Source organism: Rosa chinensis, chromosome 7 (assembly GCF_002994745.2).
Source record: "Rosa chinensis cultivar Old Blush chromosome 7, RchiOBHm-V2, whole genome shotgun sequence".
Classification (NCBI taxonomy): domain Eukaryota; kingdom Viridiplantae; phylum Streptophyta; class Magnoliopsida; order Rosales; family Rosaceae; genus Rosa; species Rosa chinensis.
This window is the reverse complement of record NC_037094.1, coordinates 60,072-80,616: the sequence shown is the minus strand read 5'-3', so window position 1 is coordinate 80,616 and position 20,545 is coordinate 60,072. Positions and strand designations below refer to the sequence as shown.

General features: G+C 39.2%; 4 protein-coding genes across 7 annotated transcripts; 2 read left to right on the top strand and 2 right to left on the bottom strand.

The window, feature by feature from the left end:
* The first annotated feature begins 1,772 nt into the window (after positions 1–1,772).
* On the top strand, positions 1,773–3,895 carry LOC112176147 (probable leucine-rich repeat receptor-like protein kinase At1g68400). The gene is made up of 3 exons (XM_024313967.2): positions 1,773–2,654; positions 2,745–3,149; positions 3,281–3,895. The coding sequence occupies exons 1-3, from the start codon at positions 1,781–1,783 to the stop codon at positions 3,874–3,876; spliced, it is 1,875 nt and encodes a 624-aa protein (XP_024169735.2). The 5' UTR covers positions 1,773–1,780; the 3' UTR covers positions 3,877–3,895.
* Positions 3,896–4,677: 782 nt separating this feature from the next.
* On the top strand, positions 4,678–5,819 carry LOC112175132 (probable aquaporin TIP3-2). The gene is made up of 3 exons (XM_024312800.2): positions 4,678–4,816; positions 4,997–5,247; positions 5,344–5,819. The coding sequence occupies exons 1-3, from the start codon at positions 4,678–4,680 to the stop codon at positions 5,731–5,733; spliced, it is 780 nt and encodes a 259-aa protein (XP_024168568.1). The 3' UTR covers positions 5,734–5,819.
* A 2,294-nt stretch (positions 5,820–8,113) lies between these two features.
* LOC112180069 (acyl-carrier-protein phosphodiesterase PptH) lies at positions 8,114–13,742 on the bottom strand. Of its 3 annotated transcripts, none has more exons than XM_024318573.2 (7): positions 13,562–13,742; positions 12,661–13,094; positions 11,951–12,070; positions 11,776–11,829; positions 11,363–11,526; positions 9,917–10,093; positions 8,598–9,073 (listed from the first exon to the last, which is right to left on the bottom strand). In XM_024318573.2, exons 2-7 carry the CDS (start codon positions 13,081–13,083, stop codon positions 8,863–8,865), a joined length of 1,149 nt encoding a protein of 382 aa, XP_024174341.1. In that variant the 5' UTR covers positions 13,084–13,094; positions 13,562–13,742; the 3' UTR covers positions 8,598–8,862. The 3 variants fall into 3 exon arrangements, with proteins under 3 accessions (XP_040367086.1, XP_024174341.1, XP_040367085.1); XM_040511151.1 differs by having other exon boundaries at positions 8,870–9,073; positions 10,018–10,093; XM_040511152.1 differs by lacking the exon at positions 13,562–13,742 and having other exon boundaries at positions 8,114–9,073; positions 12,621–12,803.
* A 572-nt stretch (positions 13,743–14,314) lies between these two features.
* LOC112176146 (type I inositol polyphosphate 5-phosphatase 12) lies at positions 14,315–20,221 on the bottom strand. Of its 2 annotated transcripts, XM_040510480.1 has the most exons (11): positions 19,080–20,218; positions 18,613–18,865; positions 17,608–18,421; positions 17,144–17,268; positions 16,877–16,961; positions 16,488–16,650; positions 16,345–16,385; positions 15,942–16,212; positions 15,594–15,717; positions 15,125–15,485; positions 14,315–15,033 (listed from the first exon to the last, which is right to left on the bottom strand). In XM_040510480.1, exons 1-11 carry the CDS (start codon positions 19,924–19,926, stop codon positions 14,698–14,700), a joined length of 3,420 nt encoding a protein of 1,139 aa, XP_040366414.1. In that variant the 5' UTR covers positions 19,927–20,218; the 3' UTR covers positions 14,315–14,697. The 2 variants fall into 2 exon arrangements, with proteins under 2 accessions (XP_040366414.1, XP_040366413.1); XM_040510479.1 differs by having other exon boundaries at positions 16,345–16,650; positions 19,080–20,221.
* Between the last annotated feature and the right edge of the window lie 324 nt (positions 20,222–20,545).

Sequence of the window (20,545 nt, the reverse complement as noted above, 5' to 3'; positions counted from 1 at the left end):
GCTGGATCAGTGATTGTGTCGTTGTACTACTCACGGGCACTTATACCACGACAAATTCCCGACTTGCCAATCTGTAAAACACTGCCTAGGTTTGCAACCACCATAGCCACCGCCTCATCCGTCATCAAAGCTGGTGCCAATCCAAAAATCTCGACCCATACAGGAAAAGAAGATATCTGACCCTGTTCAACTTCGCTCAGTCCGTCATACTCCAAAAGAGCAAACTTGGACTTCCCAAAAAACCAGGGTCCATTGTAACAATTCTTACCATGAAAACTTCAACACAAATCGACCACCTTGGTCCTGGATTGAGAGTCGCTACCTGAGACGCTAGGCAGACGACATCGTTCCCATAAAGCTTTTGGTTCAATTTTCTTCTTCACAGACAGAAGCAGTCCCACAACATAATAGTAAGCAGAGATCGCCACCTTGCCGGCAGCCCCAAAGGAAACATGTCCTTTGTTAGAGATAGCCAGTGCAATTGCAAGGTGGATCAAGAGGTCATCAACCATGGTTGGAGGGTGGAGGAGATGCTAGGAAGAAAGGAGAGCAACACTAGGATTGGCTATGTTTTTCTCTTAAATAATTAGTTAGTTGAAAAAGAAGAAGAAAAAATAAGTGTTATCGTGTTAAAAATGACGTAAATCAAAATAATCGATTCAAATATATATCAATCAACCATGCATCTAATTGTATCAAAACAAGTCATTTTGATGATACTAGAACCATCCATTTGCTTAATACAATTGAATTGAATGGTTAAACAATTTAGATTAATTTTTTTTCATTTTTTTTTTCAAAATAATCTCTAAAATGTAATTTAATATAGGGGAAATAATAACTAATTATTATAATAGGTAATCAATTGCCCAATACCATTTAGTCTAGTGACATAGTCTCTTCTTTATAAGTGGGAGATTGTATCGACTCACGAAAGACTAGTTGTAGCCAGTGGCGTAATCACTTAAGAGGCTAGTTGGCCTATAACCCAACCCAAAATTCTTCCAATAACTTATGTACTACATGTACTAACTTTTTCTTAGAGCTAAGTCTGGGTCAGTTGGCAAAACCTTATCCCATCTTCATGGCAATATTGGTTTGAATCTCCTTTAAGGCAATTCATGCCTGTTTTCTTTGTTGTTTCCCCATTTTCTTCTTTCTCTTTTTTGTTCTTTTGTCCTGTTTGTTTTTTTGCTCTTTTCCCATTTTGTACTCCCTTTTTATCCTTTAGTTACAACATTTTCTATTAATATTTCATTAAAATTTAGTTTTAAAATTCTAGGGAGCATTTTTTTGTCAATAAAAATTATAAGCAAGCTTTAGAATAGCCCACCCCAAAATTACATTCTGGATCGGCCACTAGTTGTAGCATTTGAGTTCTGACTATAAAAAAAAAAAATCAATTGCAAAATGGAATATTTCAATATAAGTATTCATATATTAATGTAAACGTTTGGTTGACATACTATATGTTCGACAAGCTGTCACGTTGTTTATAAAGTTGGTTGGACATTAAAAAGGACTCTTTGTTGTTAACGTTTATATATATATATATATATATATATATATATATATATATATATATATATGTATGTCCAAATTAAGACTCTCTCAAGATCAGTTGATTCTCTTTGTAAACCCCATGCGTTGCCCACTTCGTCAAGGTACTGTCACTAAAACAATAGATTAAGAAATGTATGACCAAGACATGAATTTTTAAATTAATCCCACACCCCCATGTCTTTGTCTTGCTTCCTCGATCAGTCGATCCAATCCCAGCATGAAGACCTCTTCTAAAAACATGTACATACTCTTTGCGATGATGATGATGAGTTTTCTGATCAATCCGATATTAACATCATCGTCGTCGTGGACCTCGGAAGGATTTGATGAATACTACTCAGAAGAAAGAGAGGCTTTACTAAGGTTAAGAGACTCTGTGAGCTCAAACTCCTCCAACTTGCACTCAAATTGGACCGGCCCTCCCTGCAATAACATTAACAGCAGCAAATGGTCTGGTATTGCTTGTTCAAATTGGCACGTTGTTCACCTTGTCCTAGAAGGAACTCGGCTAGCAGCTACTATAGCACCAGGTGGGTCTCTTCCACCCACATTTCTCCAAAACATAACTTTCCTGAGCAAACTTAGCTTCAGAAACAACACCTTCTCTGGCTCTCTTCCAAACCTATCAAATCTTGTTCACCTGGAGTATGTGGATTTCTCATACAACCGTTTCTGGGGCTCCATACCTTTCGAGTACACTACTGATTTGCCAAAGCTGGAACTGCTAGAGTTGCAAGAGAATTCTTTAGATGGGTCAATTCCGCCTTTCGACCAACCAACACTCAGAGCTTTTAATGTTTCTCATAATCATCTCGACGGTCCAATTCCTAACACTGGTGTGTTACAGAAGTTCCCCAAAAGCTCGTACGATCATAATGCAAATCTTTGTGGGAGTCCTCTGGGGATATCTTGTACTCCTCCTCCATCTCCTAATTCCCCGCCAAACGATTCAAAAGATGACCTCCCACTCGCTTTGATTGTGGCTGCAGCAGCGGCGGTTCCTTTTTTTGTTATATTTGTATTCTTATGTTATTATAAGAAAGTGCATGGAAAAGATGAAGCGACGTCAACAGATCAGGCCGAGCAGACGGGTACGTATATCTCTAATAACTTGGAGCAGGAGTATAATTTCATCTTTTAACTTTTTTCTTTTATCATTTATCTAATAACTGGTTATTCAGAGTGGGCAGTGGCACAAAAGAAAATGCCTAATGATGATCATCTGGATGAGAGGTTGGGGGATCCTGAAAAGAAGGTCGAGTTGGAATTTTTCGACAAGGACTTGCCCGCCGCGGCATTTTTTGATTTGGATGATTTACTTCGGGCTTCAGCCGAAGTGTTAGGCAGGGGAAAACTGGGAACTTCATACAAAGTAACACTAGAATCGGGCCCTGTCGTGGTGGTGAAGAGACTAAGAAGCATGAACGAGTTGAGCAAAAAGGAATTTGTCCAGCAAATGCAATTGCTAGGGAAGATGAGACACGAAAACCTTGTACAGATTCTCTCCTTCTACTATTCCAAGGAGGAGAAGCTCGTCATCTATAAGTTTGTCTCTGGTGCCACTACTTTGTTTGAGCTTTTACATGGTCAGTTTAATTCAACTTCTCTGTCTCAATTTTCTTACTTTGTTCCACATAGGCTTTATTGCCATTTCCAATTATCTGTTCTACCAATTACTAATTGGTTGCCGATATATTGCATGCTATCTTAATGCCAGGTAATAGAGAAGTTGGAAGAGTAGCTTTGGCTTGGGCAACAAGACTGTCAATTATCAAAAGCATAGCAAAGGGTCTGATATTCCTTCACCAATCCTTGCGTTCACATAAGGTTCCTCATGCCAACCTTAAATCGTCAAATGTACTAGTTGTTATCCGAGACGAAAACTACCATGTGAAGCTCACAGATTTCGGATTCTTGCCACTCCTGCCTGCTCGAGAATGCTCACAAAATAGCATTCTAGCAATTGGTAAGTCACCGGAGTTGGCTCAAGCGAAGAAGTTGTCACAGAAAGCCGATGTCTATTGCTTTGGCATTGTCCTACTGGAGGTCATTACTGGCAGGATCCCAGGCAAAGTCTCACCGGGAAGTGATGAAACAATTGATGATCTTTCCGATTGGGTTAGAATGGTGGTAAACAATGATTGGTCCACAGATATTTTGGATGTAGAAATGCTGGCAGCAAAAGATGACCACGATGACATGTTGAAGCTGACCAACATTGCCCTAGAGTGTACAGACATCGCCCCAGAGAACCGGCCTAAAATGATTCAAGTATTGAAAAGCATTCAAGAAATAGAGAGTAGTTCAAGATGATTTTATTGGCGAGGAAAGTTTGAACTCAAAAATTTAATTTATATAAATTGTAAATGTACTTAATTTTTTAAAGCTATACGCACTCTTCATATTGATATTCAAATCCCAATGACTTCATCAAACTAATTTAATGTTCAATGTAAAAACATATACTTCAATTCACTAAAATTTCCCTTTTATCTGGTAAAACAATAGAAATTCTAGTGTTTAAAAGTCATCGAGTCATTGTGACATCAAGAAACGTGAACCTACTAGAGATCACTTGAAGGAATTTAGTCCTCTTGCAAAAAAAAAAAAAAAAAAAAGGATAAATTCAAAAGAGTTGCTGAGAGATAAGAGATAGAGGCCGTTCCAGATGATGGAATTATCCATATTCCAAGGCATTTTTAGTACTCTCTAGGATTTACCAGCAAGCTACACATATGCTGCATATGTGTCGCCGTTCCTGCATAGCAACTGCCCAAGTGTCCCACATGAATCCAAGTCCTCTCGGCCAATTTAAGACTAAAGACCTCCACATGTCAAACATGCAAACGCCCTCCTGCCCTCATCGTCCATCAATCCCACTACTTTTTCTCTCTCAACGCCAGTAGTTTCTATCTCCCCATCTCTCTTTCTCTGCCTAGTTCCATCTTAATCTTCTAGCTAAAAGAAGAAGCTGTGAAGCCAAGCAAAGAACTAAGCAAAACAGCAGCTCCACTGCCGGCAGATCATATAATTATTACTTCTATCATCAATAGATATAAACCATACGTGATTAGTAAGAGCTATAGCACTATCTAGGCTCAAGTAATTGCGACCATGCCGCAGCCTGCTCGTAGATACGCGTTTGGGAGGGCCGACGAGGCTACCCACCCCGACTCCATCAGAGCTACTTTAGCTGAATTCATTGCCACTTTCATCTTTGTCTTTGCTGGGGAAGGCTCTATCCTCGCTCTTGGTACCTAACTATGTTAATACATACACATATAGCTAGCTTAATTGTTGCATAAACATAAACTGAACCATGAGCAATACGATCACAAGATAGCTCCATCGGGATTGTATGCGTAGCATATTATATATAAAATATGCGTGGATATGTACGTATGTCTTTCTTAAACTTTTGTTTCTCATGCAGGGAAAATTTACAAGGACAGCGACACATCAGTGTCTGAGCTGATAGCCATAGCTCTTGCACATGCATTCTCTCTCTTCTCAGCCATCTCAGCCAGCATTAACATCTCTGGTGGCCATGTCAACCCTGCAGTAACCTTTGGTGCTCTTCTCGGTGGAAGGATATCGGTTGTTCGCGCCTTTTACTACTGGGTCGCTCAGCTCCTTGGGGCTATTGTGGCTTCCCTTTTGCTAAGGCTTGTCACAAATGGCATGGTAATTGAATCCCTATTTTTTGAATGCACCCAATTATTTTCTGAATTAGATAACCTTAGACTAGTACTTACGAGAATTTTGTAAATATGTATTCAGAGAACAGTGGGGTTCAACGTTGCCCCCGGTGTTGGCGAGTGGCATGGGCTAATACTAGAGATTGTGATGACATTTGGGTTAGTTTACACCGTATATGCTACAGCCATTGATCCCAAGAGGGGTGGCTTGGGAACTATAGCACCTCTGGCCATTGGATTCATTGTTGGCGCAAATATCCTGGTGGGTGGGCCGTTTGACGGGGCATCCATGAATCCGGCAAGGGCATTTGGACCAGCCCTGGTAGGGTGGAGATGGAGGAACCACTGGATCTACTGGGTTGGACCATTTATAGGTGGGGGGTTGGCAGCTCTCATGTACGAATACATGGTCATACCAACAGAGGCTCCCCACCACACACATCACCAGCCCTTGGCTCCCGAGGACTACTAGTTCGTTGATGGTATAATAATGTCAATGTATGAATTGGAAAATAGCCTCTGCTAGCTTGCTCCCTGTGCAATTCAGATGTTCACTAGTGTTTGTGTTCAATTTTCTGTAATTTTCTTCCTTCTCTTTTTGTTGGGTTGGGCTTGGGAACTTTTTCTCTTCGATTGTGTAGAGGTCATGTCCATCACATTCACATATGTGATTGTAAAAGCTAATAAAGTGCCAAACAGTTATTTCTTCGGCCTAGTGCACACACTACCTGTGGCCATATAGTTGCTATTTCCTTATAGTTATTATTACCAGCAATGTGCCCGCGAGAAACGCGGGTGATATTAGGATGTTAATGAAAAGGGAAAATCGTCTATACAGTACCTGACTTTTGCTCCATTCTAAATTTCAGTACCTCAAATTCAGAAAATATCAGAACGGTACCTGAGATTCTGACTCCGACCGAAGAATAGTACCTGGAGCCGTTAGCTCCGTTACAGAAGTTGACAATTGAAGGATATTTTCGTCTTTTCATGTCTTATTCTAATTTTTTTTTATCTAATTCATCTCTCTCTCTCTCTCTCTCTCTCTCTCTCTCTCTCTCTCTCTCTCTCTCTCTCATTCAACTCTCTTCGGTCTCAACGGAGCCACAGGCTTCGCCACCATCTCTCAGATCGGAATCAGCCTTCACCGACCTAAATTCCGACATCAACTTTCATCTCTCTCTCTCTCTCTCTCGAATTCCAGTCTCAATGGAGCCACCAATATCACTACAGTCTCTCAGATCGGACCCAACCTTCACTGACCCGAAGAAGGAATTGATAGGATCGAGGACTCCAAGGACTTGCAGCAACAGAGCAAAGCCTTCGATAAGCTCACTGACCGCGTTGAAGATCGCCAGGTCGATTCGACAAGATTCCAGAAGGCCATGGAAGCCACCTTAGAAGTCGATTTGGAAGCTATGAGAAAGAGGGAGAAAGAATTGGGTACTGTGATGATCAATCCACGCGATGTTGAGATAATTGCCATCAATATGTTGCTGGGTTTGACTTGGAACAGTGAGGCAGGAAGTGAGTTTTTTAGGAAATTGTGAGAAAGTTTGAGGGCTCTCTGTTTCATTTTCTATGAGCAATTTTGTTTCCCTAATTTTCCTTTCCAATTTATGCATTGCAGCTTCCAAGGGTTATGTTGGTGCAAATTGGATTGCAGTTTCCTTAATTGTGAGAAAGAGTTGAACCCTCAATCAAATTGCAGGTTAGGTTGTGCAAAACCGTTATTTCGAAAATGCACTACAGAATTGACCTGGGATTCTTAAGAATTGGGTTCGGATTTCAATTGGGTTTCTTTGGATTTCTAGAGTTGGTTGATTTTGGATTGAATGGAGTCATTGAATGGAATTGGTTCATATGTATTCGAGTTGTGGTGATTTGGTTTGTGCCCATAAAGTGATTGATGAAATGCGTGAGATATATTTGGTATGGTGGAATCTTTGATATGTGAGTATAGTAAGTGTAGTAGGTATAAGGAGGTTTTGGGTATTTTTGAGGCGATGAAAGTAATGGAGAATGTGAGGGTTGATGCGGTGACGATGGTGAAGGCTGTTTTAGCATGTATTCACTTGGGTGAATGGCAAATTTCGGATTCTATGGTGAAAGTAAGTGGAAGAAAATCATGTTGGTGTTGATGTTTACTTGGGAATACAACGATGGATATTTATGGACGGTGCGGTCTCCGGCCTCTTGAACTTGTACTTCTCATCGTCAGTGGCGGCGAACACGGTGGAGAGGTCATCGGAGCCCATTGTTCGGGTTTGTTGTAGTCGGGTGGATGAGCGAGGTTTAGAGAGAGAGAGAGAGAGGGAGGGAGTCAGAGAGAGACAGAGAGGAAGTTATATGAAGAAAATTAAGTAAAACAAAAAAACAAAGGGTAAATTGGTCATTTACTTATCAAAATATGCCAGCTGTCAGCTTCTGTAACGGAACTAACGGCTCTAGGTACCATTCTTCGGTCGGGGTCAGAACCTCAGGTACCGTTCTGATATTTTCTGAATGTGAGGTACTGAAGTTTAGAATGGGGCAAAGGTCATGTACTGTACAGATGATTTTCCCTAATGAAAAATAGATCGACTATAAAGAATATAAAGAATAGTTATTTATTTTTTTATTATTAGGATGTTAATGAAAAATAGATCGACTATAAAGAATAGTTATTTATTTTTTAGACATAAAATAATGGTAGTTTAGTTAATTATATTTTTACACTTTTATTTATTTATATTTTATTAACTTAATTTGATAAGTACTTCAAAATTTGGTGAAGCCCTTTACACTAAAAAGGACCTCCATTTATAGTAGTAAAGATATGCTTCTCACTTACTCGCTTAGTATCAACCAGATTTACGACAACAAAGTATCAACCAGATTTACCTAGCAAAATCTGTGCACAAAGTATCAACCAGATAGACAACAAAATCCAATACAACAAGCAAACTCGAAAAAAAAATTCTCAGCAGTTAACTTTATCCCAACAGAGGCCCTTACCTGACCTAGCCCCAAAAGCCGAGATTAGCAGAAAAGCCTCCGATCCGATCCGATGGTTCTCTTACGGATACTCTCAAGCATCCATCTTGCTGCTAGATATCCATGTAGTTCCATGAACCTCTTATAGGGCTTTGAATGTTTAGCATGATCGTATGGATCTCCAATTCTGTATCTCAGAAATAGAATAAAGAGTTTGGGTCTGTTTCTACATTTAAACATGGTTGGAGCCCTTGAACTATTACTTAAACATCTATATGCTTCAGCATTGGTATCAGAAATGACTTTTACTTTACAGAATAATAACTTACAGTCTTAAATGGAAATATTAAAAAATGCAACTACAGGAATCTATCTCTAAGGCAACGAGCAATTGCTCATTAGAAAAAACGAACAAAAACAAAACCAGGACACCTTTTTCAAGCAATACCTTTATACATGTGAGGAGCGGAGCAGTTATTATTTTCCTGTGGCGCTTACCTCCTTAGCTTCGTCTGAAGCAGAACTTATAGGCTAACAGAGTAACAGCAACAACATTCAGAAGCTTTACATAGATGAAAGAAATTACATCAATAAATTCAATCTGGTTATAGAGTCTATTGAACTGTCATGTTTGGTTATAAAACCTGGCAACCCAAGGGGCAAGTTTAGTGTTATGAGGTGTTCTTGGGTTGGAAGAGTAATAATCAGACCAATAACACGGCGAAAGCCTATCAGACAACTTTCCATTAGAATAGATACAAAATGGCAACCAATTTTCACCCCCATTCATTCTCCTCTTCCGTTCCCTTGGGTAAGCTAATGGAGCCTGCAGATACCTGCATTGTAAAAGTGCATGCCAATACTTGTCACGAATCCTGATATGATGTAGATGATGGAAGGAGAGGTAACCCCACAAATTCTTAGAACGTTGAAGGAATTACACATTGCTCAACTCCTACCAACATAAGGACTACTGTGTACTGAATGATGATGAATTGTACAACCACCCAACATATTTGTATATAAAATAAAAAATATAAAAAATAAAAAATCAAACTTCATTCTCTCTACACAAGGTTCAGAGGTTTCTTTGGCGTCTATAAACTTAGGTCCATAATCCCGTGAAAGAAAACCAAACCAACACTTCTCAAGAAAAACTATTTAATGATCAAGTGAAGAACGATGCTAGACAGATCACATTTTCATTCGCCACATTTAAACCACAAAATCATAAAGTATTACCAAGCATTCATGAATGAAAAAAATGTAATGAAAAATAATTCAGTGGTTACTCTCATTGAATGATGTGGGCCTGCTACATCGTGTGGTCTACAATGTGGTATAAGAAAATGGGTCTCTTTAGCATTAATCTCGAGTTAAGAGAGACAGCTTTAAGAAGAGTAGAGTGGAAAATGTGGTCTCTTTAGCCTTTTCTTGAGTAAATATGAAGGCTGCTAGAATTATTAGTTCATTACCACTTCAGGAATTAGTGCCTTCATATTATAGCCTTCATGCTTTTGACTGATCATTTCTATTGACATTCTCTAGCAGTTTCTATCCGTATAGCCTTCATGTTTTTTTGTGACTCTCTACAGGCACTCGTCTCCCTTTGTTCCCACAGTAGCAGTACATTCCCTAATAAACTAACCGTATGAAATGCAAATGGGTGATGAATGCACCTGATACCATCAAGCACAGCATCCCAGCAGAAATGTGTGTGACCAAACACATGACATGCAGATGCACTTCCTTCAACCCCATGGATGGACCTTATACGAACCTCAAGACAATCAGAGCCAATAATCTTTGGAAGCTTCGGATAGAATAGCATTCTTTTCTCTGGACACAGCTCTTGCCTGGTCACATGGTATGCAAGCAATTGTCAAGCTAAGAAATCACAATGACAGAAGCAATAAACTTACTGACACATGAGATACACAGAAAGGACACAAGAATGATGCACACTGAAGTGTTTACCAAAAAGGATATATGAAGCATATCTAGCAGGTTTGGAATCTAATAAATCACGAAACCAAAATTTCAGAGCCAATGTGATGAGGACTAGTCCAATGAAAACTGAGGCCCCAGGCAAAAAATTTCAAATGTTACCTTCTTTTGTTGATTTTTTTTATCTTTAGAAAAAAAAAAAACAAGAAAAAAAAGGTATCTAACGGACAGCTGAAAAAACTTACAAAATTAACATTTGCATGAAACTGTCAAAACTGAATCATGAGAACCAAGAGAGTATATCAGTAAACGCAAATATGACTTCTTATAGTCTGAGAAACATTGTCACTTCTTGTAATTTGAAAGGTTTACCCGCCTCAAAATTACAGGAACAGAAGGTTTCTCAATATCAGACTCCAAATTAAATTTTTATTTTTATTTTTAAAAAACCCTTAGCCCACCACCCTTACATATGTCAGTGAGAATCGAACCCATGACCTTTACAATGTTGGAATTATAACTTACCAACAGGTATTCTTAACCACCACAAATAATAAAGGTCCACAGAGTAAAGTTTGACAAAATTGATGTTTAAGTCAGACAAGTAAACTAGAGAGAAGGAAGAGAGAGCATAGAACAGTGATTTTAATGGGATGAATCATAAGACATTTTGATTAAAATTGGATATTAATCTTTCTTACATACATATTGACTTAGTGGAGAAGGCTTTGTGAGAGTCAATTTACAGAACCTTATTTCTGAGGCTTTATAGAGTATATAGGTATGTGACTTGGCAGTAATTAAAAAAATATAAATATAAATAAACACAAGCTGACAATATATTGAAACAGCATGTACAACACCATCACCGCAACCATTTTGCAGAACCACTGTGCCTCACAAGTATCGCTGCTACCACTTAGCAAACTTCAATGCATGATTGGAATTTGCAACCAAAACCATTCAGTTTTCTAGCACATCAATTTAGAGTAAGATTATTAATACTGTAGAGGAAAAAAAAACCATCTTTCACTAGTTGGTACAAACTACAATCAACAACACATATGATCTGAGAAGCAACTTGCAAAAGCAACCAGACAGACTTTATTATCTTGGAAGTGAGAAAAGGTAATTATTTGGCTACATGTGTTCTGGATCTCCTTGATCAATTTACTGACCTGGGGACAAAGTGAGAAAAGGTAATTATTTGGCTACATGTGTTCTGGATCTCCTTGATCACGTTTTGATTCTTCTCATTCATTGCATCGAAATACAGAGCAAGCGAGGTATCTCCATTTGACAGTTCCCCAGACCATTTGCATGCCTTAAAGTCCTTGCATGCCTAAATGTAGAACTAACATTAATCTTTTCAGGAGGGAGAGAAAGAGAGGGGAAAAAAGAAAAGTAACTGGTGGCTGGACCAGTTGTCCACTTCTCCCCTAGCATATTGGGTTGAACAAGTAAAATTTGTGCGGACCAATAGAGAGAAAGAACAACAACTGGTATTCTTAAAGACCAAAGCAGAACTGGCCAGAAGCATAAAAAATCGTTCTATGGCAAATATAGTTAAATGAAAAACAGCACAAATTACCATCTCTAGAGGTGGAATGTGGATATTGGTTATTTCCTCCTCCTTATCAAAGCTCTGCACAAAAAGGAAATCTATTTTTTATGTTAAATGTAATTTTAAGTATTTACTATGATAAAGCCATCAATAATCACGGAGCTGAAAATTTCAGCTCCAAATATGTTATTACACCAATCACCTCATGATACCATGAGAGCAAAGGAATAATTCCCAAGCCATCTAAAACTATTGGATTTGTCTCAACTCCAAGTCCTCTACACGCATCTAGCACTTTATTTAACTTCTGATGAGAATCAAGCTGAAAAACAGAATCACGTATAATTTTTGATAAGTAGGAAGAAACCTTGCAGTTCATGTGAATAAAGAGTCATTAATTAAACAAGAAATAGATATGCACTATTAACTTGGAATAAAGTGGCACTAACAGAAAGAGCCATATTCAGCATCTAATGATTCACACTAGCATCCAATCAGATGATCCATGCCTATGATTTTCATGAAAGGATATCTATCTGATAATAGATAAAATTAAACTGAAATGAAAGTAAATGCAGTAAAAAAGTGTTTTTTTTTTTTCTCACTTTAATCTGAATCAATCAATCAAAGACCTAATGCAGTAGCAGCTTGACTTTGAAATTCTCTTTACTTCATACTTTATCAATTGAATCTCCCAACTCCTAAATAGAAAGACAGCTTTCTTGCTAACACACACACAAACACACAGGGAAAAAAAAAATGGTAGTGCAGTTCATGCTAACATATACTATCATAAGTAAAAAATGCATAGAGATGTATATAACATTAAGATGCTAAGTGATGAGAAATACTGCACTGGGAGGATATAGTACAAGCACTATAACGGCCTGGCAAATAAATAGCATTGCTCACATAAATTTCTCCCTCCCGACGGCACCAGAGGTCATGGTTCCCAGGAACATAAAGGACATGTTCAAATTTATTCTTCAAGAGAGACATGGTCATTATAAAGTTCTTGTATGTCTCAGAAACATCACCAGCAACAATAAGAATATCATTCTTGTATCTGACGGACGATAAGTCCTTGATCCATTTCATGTTTTCAGTATAGTCAGTGTGCAAATCTGAGAGCACAAATACTCGTAACCCATCAGCATCCCCAAGAACTGAAGGCAAAATTTGAGACCTTGTAATGCAACCCCTCCTTATGTCTCTTCTATATTTACTCAATGATATATGTTTTGACATGTGGTTTGAATGATAAGCATATTGCGATAAGCTCAAGCAAGATACAGCAACACTTGGTACCATGTGTACGGTGAAAATGCAGAGCATTAACTTTTGATCTGCAATAACACAATTGAAAACTTAGCTAATTCCCCTCATATCAACTTCCCAAAAGCTAGATTTTCAGCTCAAACTATTCATTAATTGGACATAAATCTAAGAAAAACAAATTAGCTGATCCATTTTTCCCTAATCTTTGTTCCCTCTGTTTCATGGAATCAAAACTTACTGGTAAGCTAAAGTGTCCGTTTCAAAACAATGGGTATTCCTAAAAAGTCTGTGTCTTTGATCTCAAGTCTCAATCTTGTGCCTTGGAATGAAGTTCAAATTTCAAACACAAATTTGCTTAGAGCTACTTGGTAATGAAAAGTCTATAAAACACCACCTACAAACTGTATCAGTCAGATCAAAAAACAAAAAGCAAAAGATGGGAACTTTATCTGCCCCTTGAACAAATTCTGGAATTAAAACTACAAGTCGAGCTATATTTTGGAGTAAATAAGAAGAAGAAGAAGAAGTTCTAAACCTTTTTATGGCCTCCAGATGCGGAGCGATTATACTTTTGACAAAGCCAGTTATCCGCGTTTGCACATCGGAGGGGAATGGCCGGCTGCGATGAAACAAAACAGAGGAATAGAACACAACTGCCGCCTTGCATCAGCTTCTGGTTAAGGACCAGAATAGAGTACTCCAGTGGCAGAGGGTAAATTACCAAAATGGGACTAGTGTCTAAGGTTCTACTATCAGCTTCTGGTCATGAATCCGCCAAAATTAATTAATTAATTAATTTTTTTTTTTTTTTTAAATAGAGACGACAATTTTTAACCTCCTAAGGTGCGTTCAGGTGTTTGGGCACATAGGGTGCAAATTGCCTTTCGGCTTCTAATGCACATTTTATGGACGAGTTCTGAACAAATGGACGAAAGTTTCGAATGCACGCATGAAGGCTTGAAGTTTTAACAAAGTTCATAAACTCACTAGTCTCAACAAGGGCATTGCACACCTTGATTTCAACCTATTTTTTCTTTGGGGGTGAAACTCACCCTATTTTTTACAAACCACACCCCCTTCCATATACATATGCATTGGAAAATTACTGACTGATGATGGATTCATCAAGGCTAAAGGAATGTCGATAATAAATTGGATACTGACAGAGAGATCACAATATACTTGGATATGGTCCTGATACATTATAGATCAAACTCACTTGTTAGTAGTCATAAATGAAAGTGAACAAACTCCGATTCTGATGCGTAGTTTTTAGTTGGATCAGCCAGGCAGAAAACTGCTACCCTATGCATTTCCATTTCCATCAAACCTGGCTACTGAGAAAGCAAATACAAATCGATCGATGTTGTATGACTAGGAAATTTTGAGGTAGAGAATGAACCTGTTAATAAAGAGAAGAAATGATGTTGCATACTAATGATATAAAACTAAAACCTGTCCTATACTGCTGACTCAGTCATGCAAAACAGGTCGGCTGTACGAGTGATCGAATAAAAATATATACACCAAGTTCTTTTCCTAACATTTCTAGCTAGAAGGATCCGCACACTTGGCAGCGATTAAATCCGTCTTCAGTCTTCACTCCGTCTCTCCTACCACGCGATGTATGGGTGCCTCATACTAGCTATTAGTACTTGATACTGGCCAGTTTCAAGGATTTTTTGAGTTGGTTTCACTTGAAGTGTTAGCAGGTTGCTTGTGAACTGGACTTCCCTGGCCTTTTCTAGAGCTGTTGGATTTGGAGTCAATGCGCGATACTGTCTTGGCTGAGAAGCAATGCCTCACACGGATTCGGTGAGTGTATGTTTGCGCTGAGCAGCTACCTTGGACATTCACCAGCAAAATCACTTCCTTATCACGAGTATCTTCACACCACCAATTTTGAGGGATGCCATCAACAAATTCTTCTAAAGTATGGAACTCTTCATGATGAACGGATACTTCCGCAGATTGTTCGGGTTTAATCATGCCAGCTGCTGGTGTGACCTATATAATTTGCACCAAAGTGAAAAAGATTTTAATTAAATTAAGGACATAGCAGCATGCAGCAGCTGGCCAAATTTTTTTAATTTTATACCTCAAGCCATCTGGGAAACCCGTTGGCACCTCTGGGGCGATAATCAGGCTCTTCTCCATCCTCCTTGACAGTGGAGTGACCTTCGCAAATGATTTTAAATATGGCCATATCCTTCACGCATTTATTGGTGATACGTAAAATGGATGTATCCTGATTTTGAAGGACTATGTTGTTTGTGTTCACACTAGTTTCAGGAACATAATTCAATTCTTCAAGCATAGATCTGATTTTCTCATTGGATCTAATAATTTCCCCAAATTCCCCTCTCCTTACCGATCTATCAACATGGGCAATTTGCACAGTTAATTTACACCGGACAGGTTTGTGATCACTGTCAGTCACATCCATGCACGCATCATACCTATTTCAAAGTTAATGGACACAGTTTTAGAAAAATAAAAAATATATAAAAAAATTGAAGAAGAGGAGACAATATTAACATTTAAATTCTAAAGTCACAAGAACATACTGTAAAATTGCTGAGACCACAGGGCACTCTAAACTGCACTCAGAGACTGGAGCTGATCGATTATCACGATATATTATTCTGTCACACCAGGCAGGAATTCGTTTCTTCTCACCAGCATCATATCCTGGAAAGGATGTATATTTAGCAAAGGTGTCAATTTGTTATTAACATAGTACAAAACAACAACGTTTATCTGGGTAGGTAGTTCGTTTTAGTGGTTCATTTATATCTTATTTGGATCTGGATCAATGGCTTTTGACTTTGTATATATACAAGAACAAGCCAAGAGCTCAAATAGCAAACTAGCTAATTCAGAAACTGATAGTACTTCCATGCACTCTCAAATACCTGCTAAACCTGCTTGGTGCCTTTCAAACTTGTATGTTGGAGGGAATCTGATGAGTGCCTCACGCATCCCTTGGAAAACTTTCCCAGCTTTCATCTCTGCTCTGAGCTGATCTTTTTCTCTGAGCCAATCAAAGCATCTTTGTGAAACGAAGTCCCGTGCTTCATCATAAGATATACCAAAAAGTCGGTAATTGAAATCACCCAGAAAAACAACCACATCGGCTTCGGCTAATTCAGGTCTTGCTGCTTCTTCAGAGTTGCTGCCTGCAGCCTAAAGCCATAACTTCTTGTAAGTACTCTTTGCTAATAAAGATAAGAATTTAAGATAGATAAAGGGACAAGATAGACCAGTGTATGGATCGATAAGAGCAAATATATACATGTGAATGAAACAAGTACATACATTTGTAGTCCGAACCGTGTTAACAGTAGTAGACACACCAGCTGCAAGAGAGAGGACCCATGGCAAGCCAGAAGAATAAAGCAGCCAAAATAAATATGTAGAGAAGGCAAGAGAGCAAGACAAAAACAGGTATGGTATCATACCAGCTGCTGTGTTGAGTAGAGATGACCGATTGAAGACCATATTTCGATAAATGTGATCAAAGTCAGCATTGCGGCGATTGACAGCTTCCAAATGTGCAGCCAAGTGACAATTCACAAAGCACATTATCCGATCATAGACTCTGATTCTCAAACCTACACCTCCCTGCTTGACATCATAATGAGCCTGGTCAGTGTCATAAACTCGTAGTACCATTTTTTTCTAATATTTCATTTCGAAGAATTAATAACGAATCAGTACTTGCAAAAGGGAGTGAAGGCAATGAAACTTACTGCATTAACCTAGCTTCTGTTATGGCAAATATAAACAGGTACATGTTGCTAACTACTATACATGCAACAATGAGCACTATGAATGGAGATATACGAACCTTGTTGCCAATGGCACGACCAAAGCCGCATGGAACTGCTCCAGCATCTATATCTCCAACGTGTGTTCTAAGATTTTTTCTTACCCTAAACAATAAGTATCAACTAATAGTTAAGTAAAAAAATTAAAGTAAAATATGAGGACATGACCAGTAAGGATGTATCAACAATAGAGCAGGGTTATAAAAACATGCCAATGAACTGCAGGCTCATTACATCAGGTGCGAGGCTAATTCCTAGAGTTTAATTCACGCTAATTAATCACTTACCAAAGAGATATGAGCAAGCCTGCTAGCTGCCTAGAACCCATACGTTCGAAAGTTTTTCCTTCTTCTAAAGCCTTTCCTATATTATCCAGCCACCAGTGCCCAACAGAACTCCCTTCAAGCCCTACCTACAAATGGAATAGTAAATGGTAAATAAATTAATGTAAACACACAAAGAAAGAGACGATATACATGTACTTAATATACAACATATAAAACAACGACTTTGTTATTTGCCTACTATCTACAATATATCAACCAGAGTTTAAAGTTTTCTTCAGAGAATGATATATCGACAACTTTTCTTCAGAGAATGGTCGACAACTTGTTAGCCAGTTACTTTGAAAGTTTGAAATTTTGAGTAGTTAAAGTTAACAAACAAATCTTGCTAGTATTCATTCAAGTAGTAAACCATAATCAAGCAGTCCACAATTATCTCCAATTGATCGATCAAGGAAGGATCTTACAGTTTCTTTTGCTGCAGACATTGCAAGAAAACCTGCACCCATTTCTACTTCTTGCAACCCAACAACCACAATACCAACATCTGGCACAGCGGAACCCAACCATGACATGAGTGAACCATGAGATGCTCTTCCTTGACCAACATTCCATGAGCCAATCAAAATTCTAACATTGTCTCTTCTAGTATATATACTTTCTTTAACAGCCAATTCAGAACGTAGTATGTCATCACTAGGTCCTGGAGATTTCATGTTCCATCCACGTATTCCACCGTGAGTAGCCAAGCTATAAATACAACCAGTTCCAACTGCCAATTTTATGACCGGACTACTGTGTGCAACCCATCTTGCAATCAGATTTCCCTCAAGATCCAAGACCTGAATGTGACCACTCGCATATCCTACATATATGCGTGCCCCAAAAGTGCAAAAGCACTGGACAGCAGAAGGATGGTGATTAAAATCTTGAACACGGTTTCCATTCCCATCCCACTGTACCAATAAACCATTTGTACATCCGCTCCATATCATGCCATCTGCAGTTAGCACTAATGCTTCCGTTTTCTTGGCATCTTCTACAAATGCCCCTGCCCCTCTGGTCGCAACTCGGCGAACAGCATCTGCAGCTCCCATTATAGCATTGCGGGACCGTTGCAAAAAGCCCTGCGATTTCTCCTTTTTCGTCGTCGAAACAAATTTCACCTTCATCTCATCTTCTACTGATGCTTGATCTTGCTGCACAGACGACATGTCAACTCTATTCTCAATCTGACCATCTACATTAAAGACTTTCACAAGCTCTCGTGTACGAGCATCCCTGGAGCCAAATCAATCAACGTCACATATCTTTACACGTATTTATTTGAATGAAAATTGACTGTGTACAATGTAATCATCATTGTGTTGATTGTGACCAAATCATTGGCCGTCCACGAGCATGCAGATTGTGTTTGTTAACCAAAAAACACGCTCATAAAATGAAAACTATGAATCAAATCAAACACTAACCACAATGAGAAGGACATAGACCCAGTACACCAAACTTTTGCTCTAAAATTATCAGATAACAAACACTTGACATCTTGAGAAGATATGCTGCAGACACCATTTACAGTAACCTGGCTCCTAAGGTCAATGCATGACCTCTCCACCAGTAAAGCTGCCATGTGTCTTTCCTCTGGCTTTAGAGAAAGAGATTTTTCAATGGATTCCCATGGCCAGATCTTAATAACACCACCCTCAGAACCTGACCACATATCACCTGGATCAGAGAAACATGATATCAGAGGTATGCTAAATTGGCAACGGCTGCATAAGAGTTACATATATAATGCATAAATTCTGGTCGGGAGTGAAGTATTGCAATAAGGCTGCTGGCTGTATTCATAATTTACATTAAATCAACATACAATCTCATAAACGAAAGGAACTCGACAGGACACCAGAAAGATATTGGCTGCGATGAGCTAGTTTACCATAAGAAGTCATAACCATGGCAAGAACAGGAGCACGGTGCGCCTGCCAGGAAAGCCCTTCCTTAAAAGGAGTAGAAGCATCCAAAGGCTGATCCATCTTCCAAGACCTAATCTTGCCATCCTTATGCCCGCTCCAAATCAACTTATTCCCAACATCAACCATCAAAAACATGGCAGGAGAGGTGTTTGCAGATTCATAGTAAGGCGCTGCATCCTCATCACCCCTCAGGACCCTGCCTCCGAGACCGCACCCAGGTTCAAATACATCCTTAAGACTCCAGACCCTGACTCCACCCTCCTGACCAGCCCAGAGTTGTGTCTCGGTGCACGCAATGGTTCTAAGGAACCTCCCTACCTGAGTTTCCCTCAAAGGGTGTGGTCTCAACTCCAAGCATGGAGGCCGACCGGGATGCACTGCAGCCCTCGTTGGGAACCTAAAAATTCCTGTTCCGCCGCCACTGCCTATGAATTCAGGTAATGGCTGGATTTCCCGGCTGCTGCCTGGTTCATGATGATCTACCCCGCCCTCCATGCACAGGCTTTGGTCTAATCTATGCGAGGAGGAGACGTACTCCTCAGCACTCATAGTCATGTTGGATGATGCACTGGTGGTGTTGGACGAGTAGGGAAAGAAATCATCGTCGGAAGAATCGTAGTAGGGATCCGCATTAACAACGTTCATGGGTACGTGGACATCGTCGAGGCTATGCTTGCGCAGTTGGTGCCGTTTCTGAGCTGAGGTTCCACGCAGTTGCTGGCTTAATGAGTGCGATTTCCGGGGCGGAGCAGGGGCAGAGCTTAACCCGGCCAATGCATCCTTGTCCTCGTCATCACTCCTCTCGTCCATACTGGTATATCTGAATGATCTCTATGTTCTATGTTGATGAACAGCCAGCTAAGCTACCTGCATTCATTTCATTAGCTTAAATGATTGACATTAACGTCAATTTGGATGGTCGGAAGTGCTACACAGAAAGATGATCAACACTCTCATAAATGGTTGATAATCACGATCTGATCGAAAACGTTGAAACCCAGAAACAATTGGAAGAAAGGGTCTAAACTGTTTTGAGTTGGTTGCCAAGGAAGGAAAAGAGAATTCGCGGAAAAAAAGGATCAAGGAGGGGCCTAGCATACAAACACAACAGGTTTACGTTTTTTCTTTATTTTTTACGGACAGGAATGTTTCTTTTCTGTTCTTTTTTCTCTTTTCTTTTCCCTCATTTTCTTTTCTGTTACATAACTGCAACTGCCATCTGTGGGCCTACATCTCAACTTTTTCTTTTTTTAATAGATAAGAAATTAAGCGATATTAGCTCATCAGAGATGAACAATGTAAAGAACAATTCTCCAACCTCAAACCCGAAGGTGAAGGGTCCACCACACTCTTGGAGCCCACCGCCATCCTCCTGTTTAATTTTATTAAATAACAAGAAAAAATTACAGAGTCCGACGAACAAAGTACA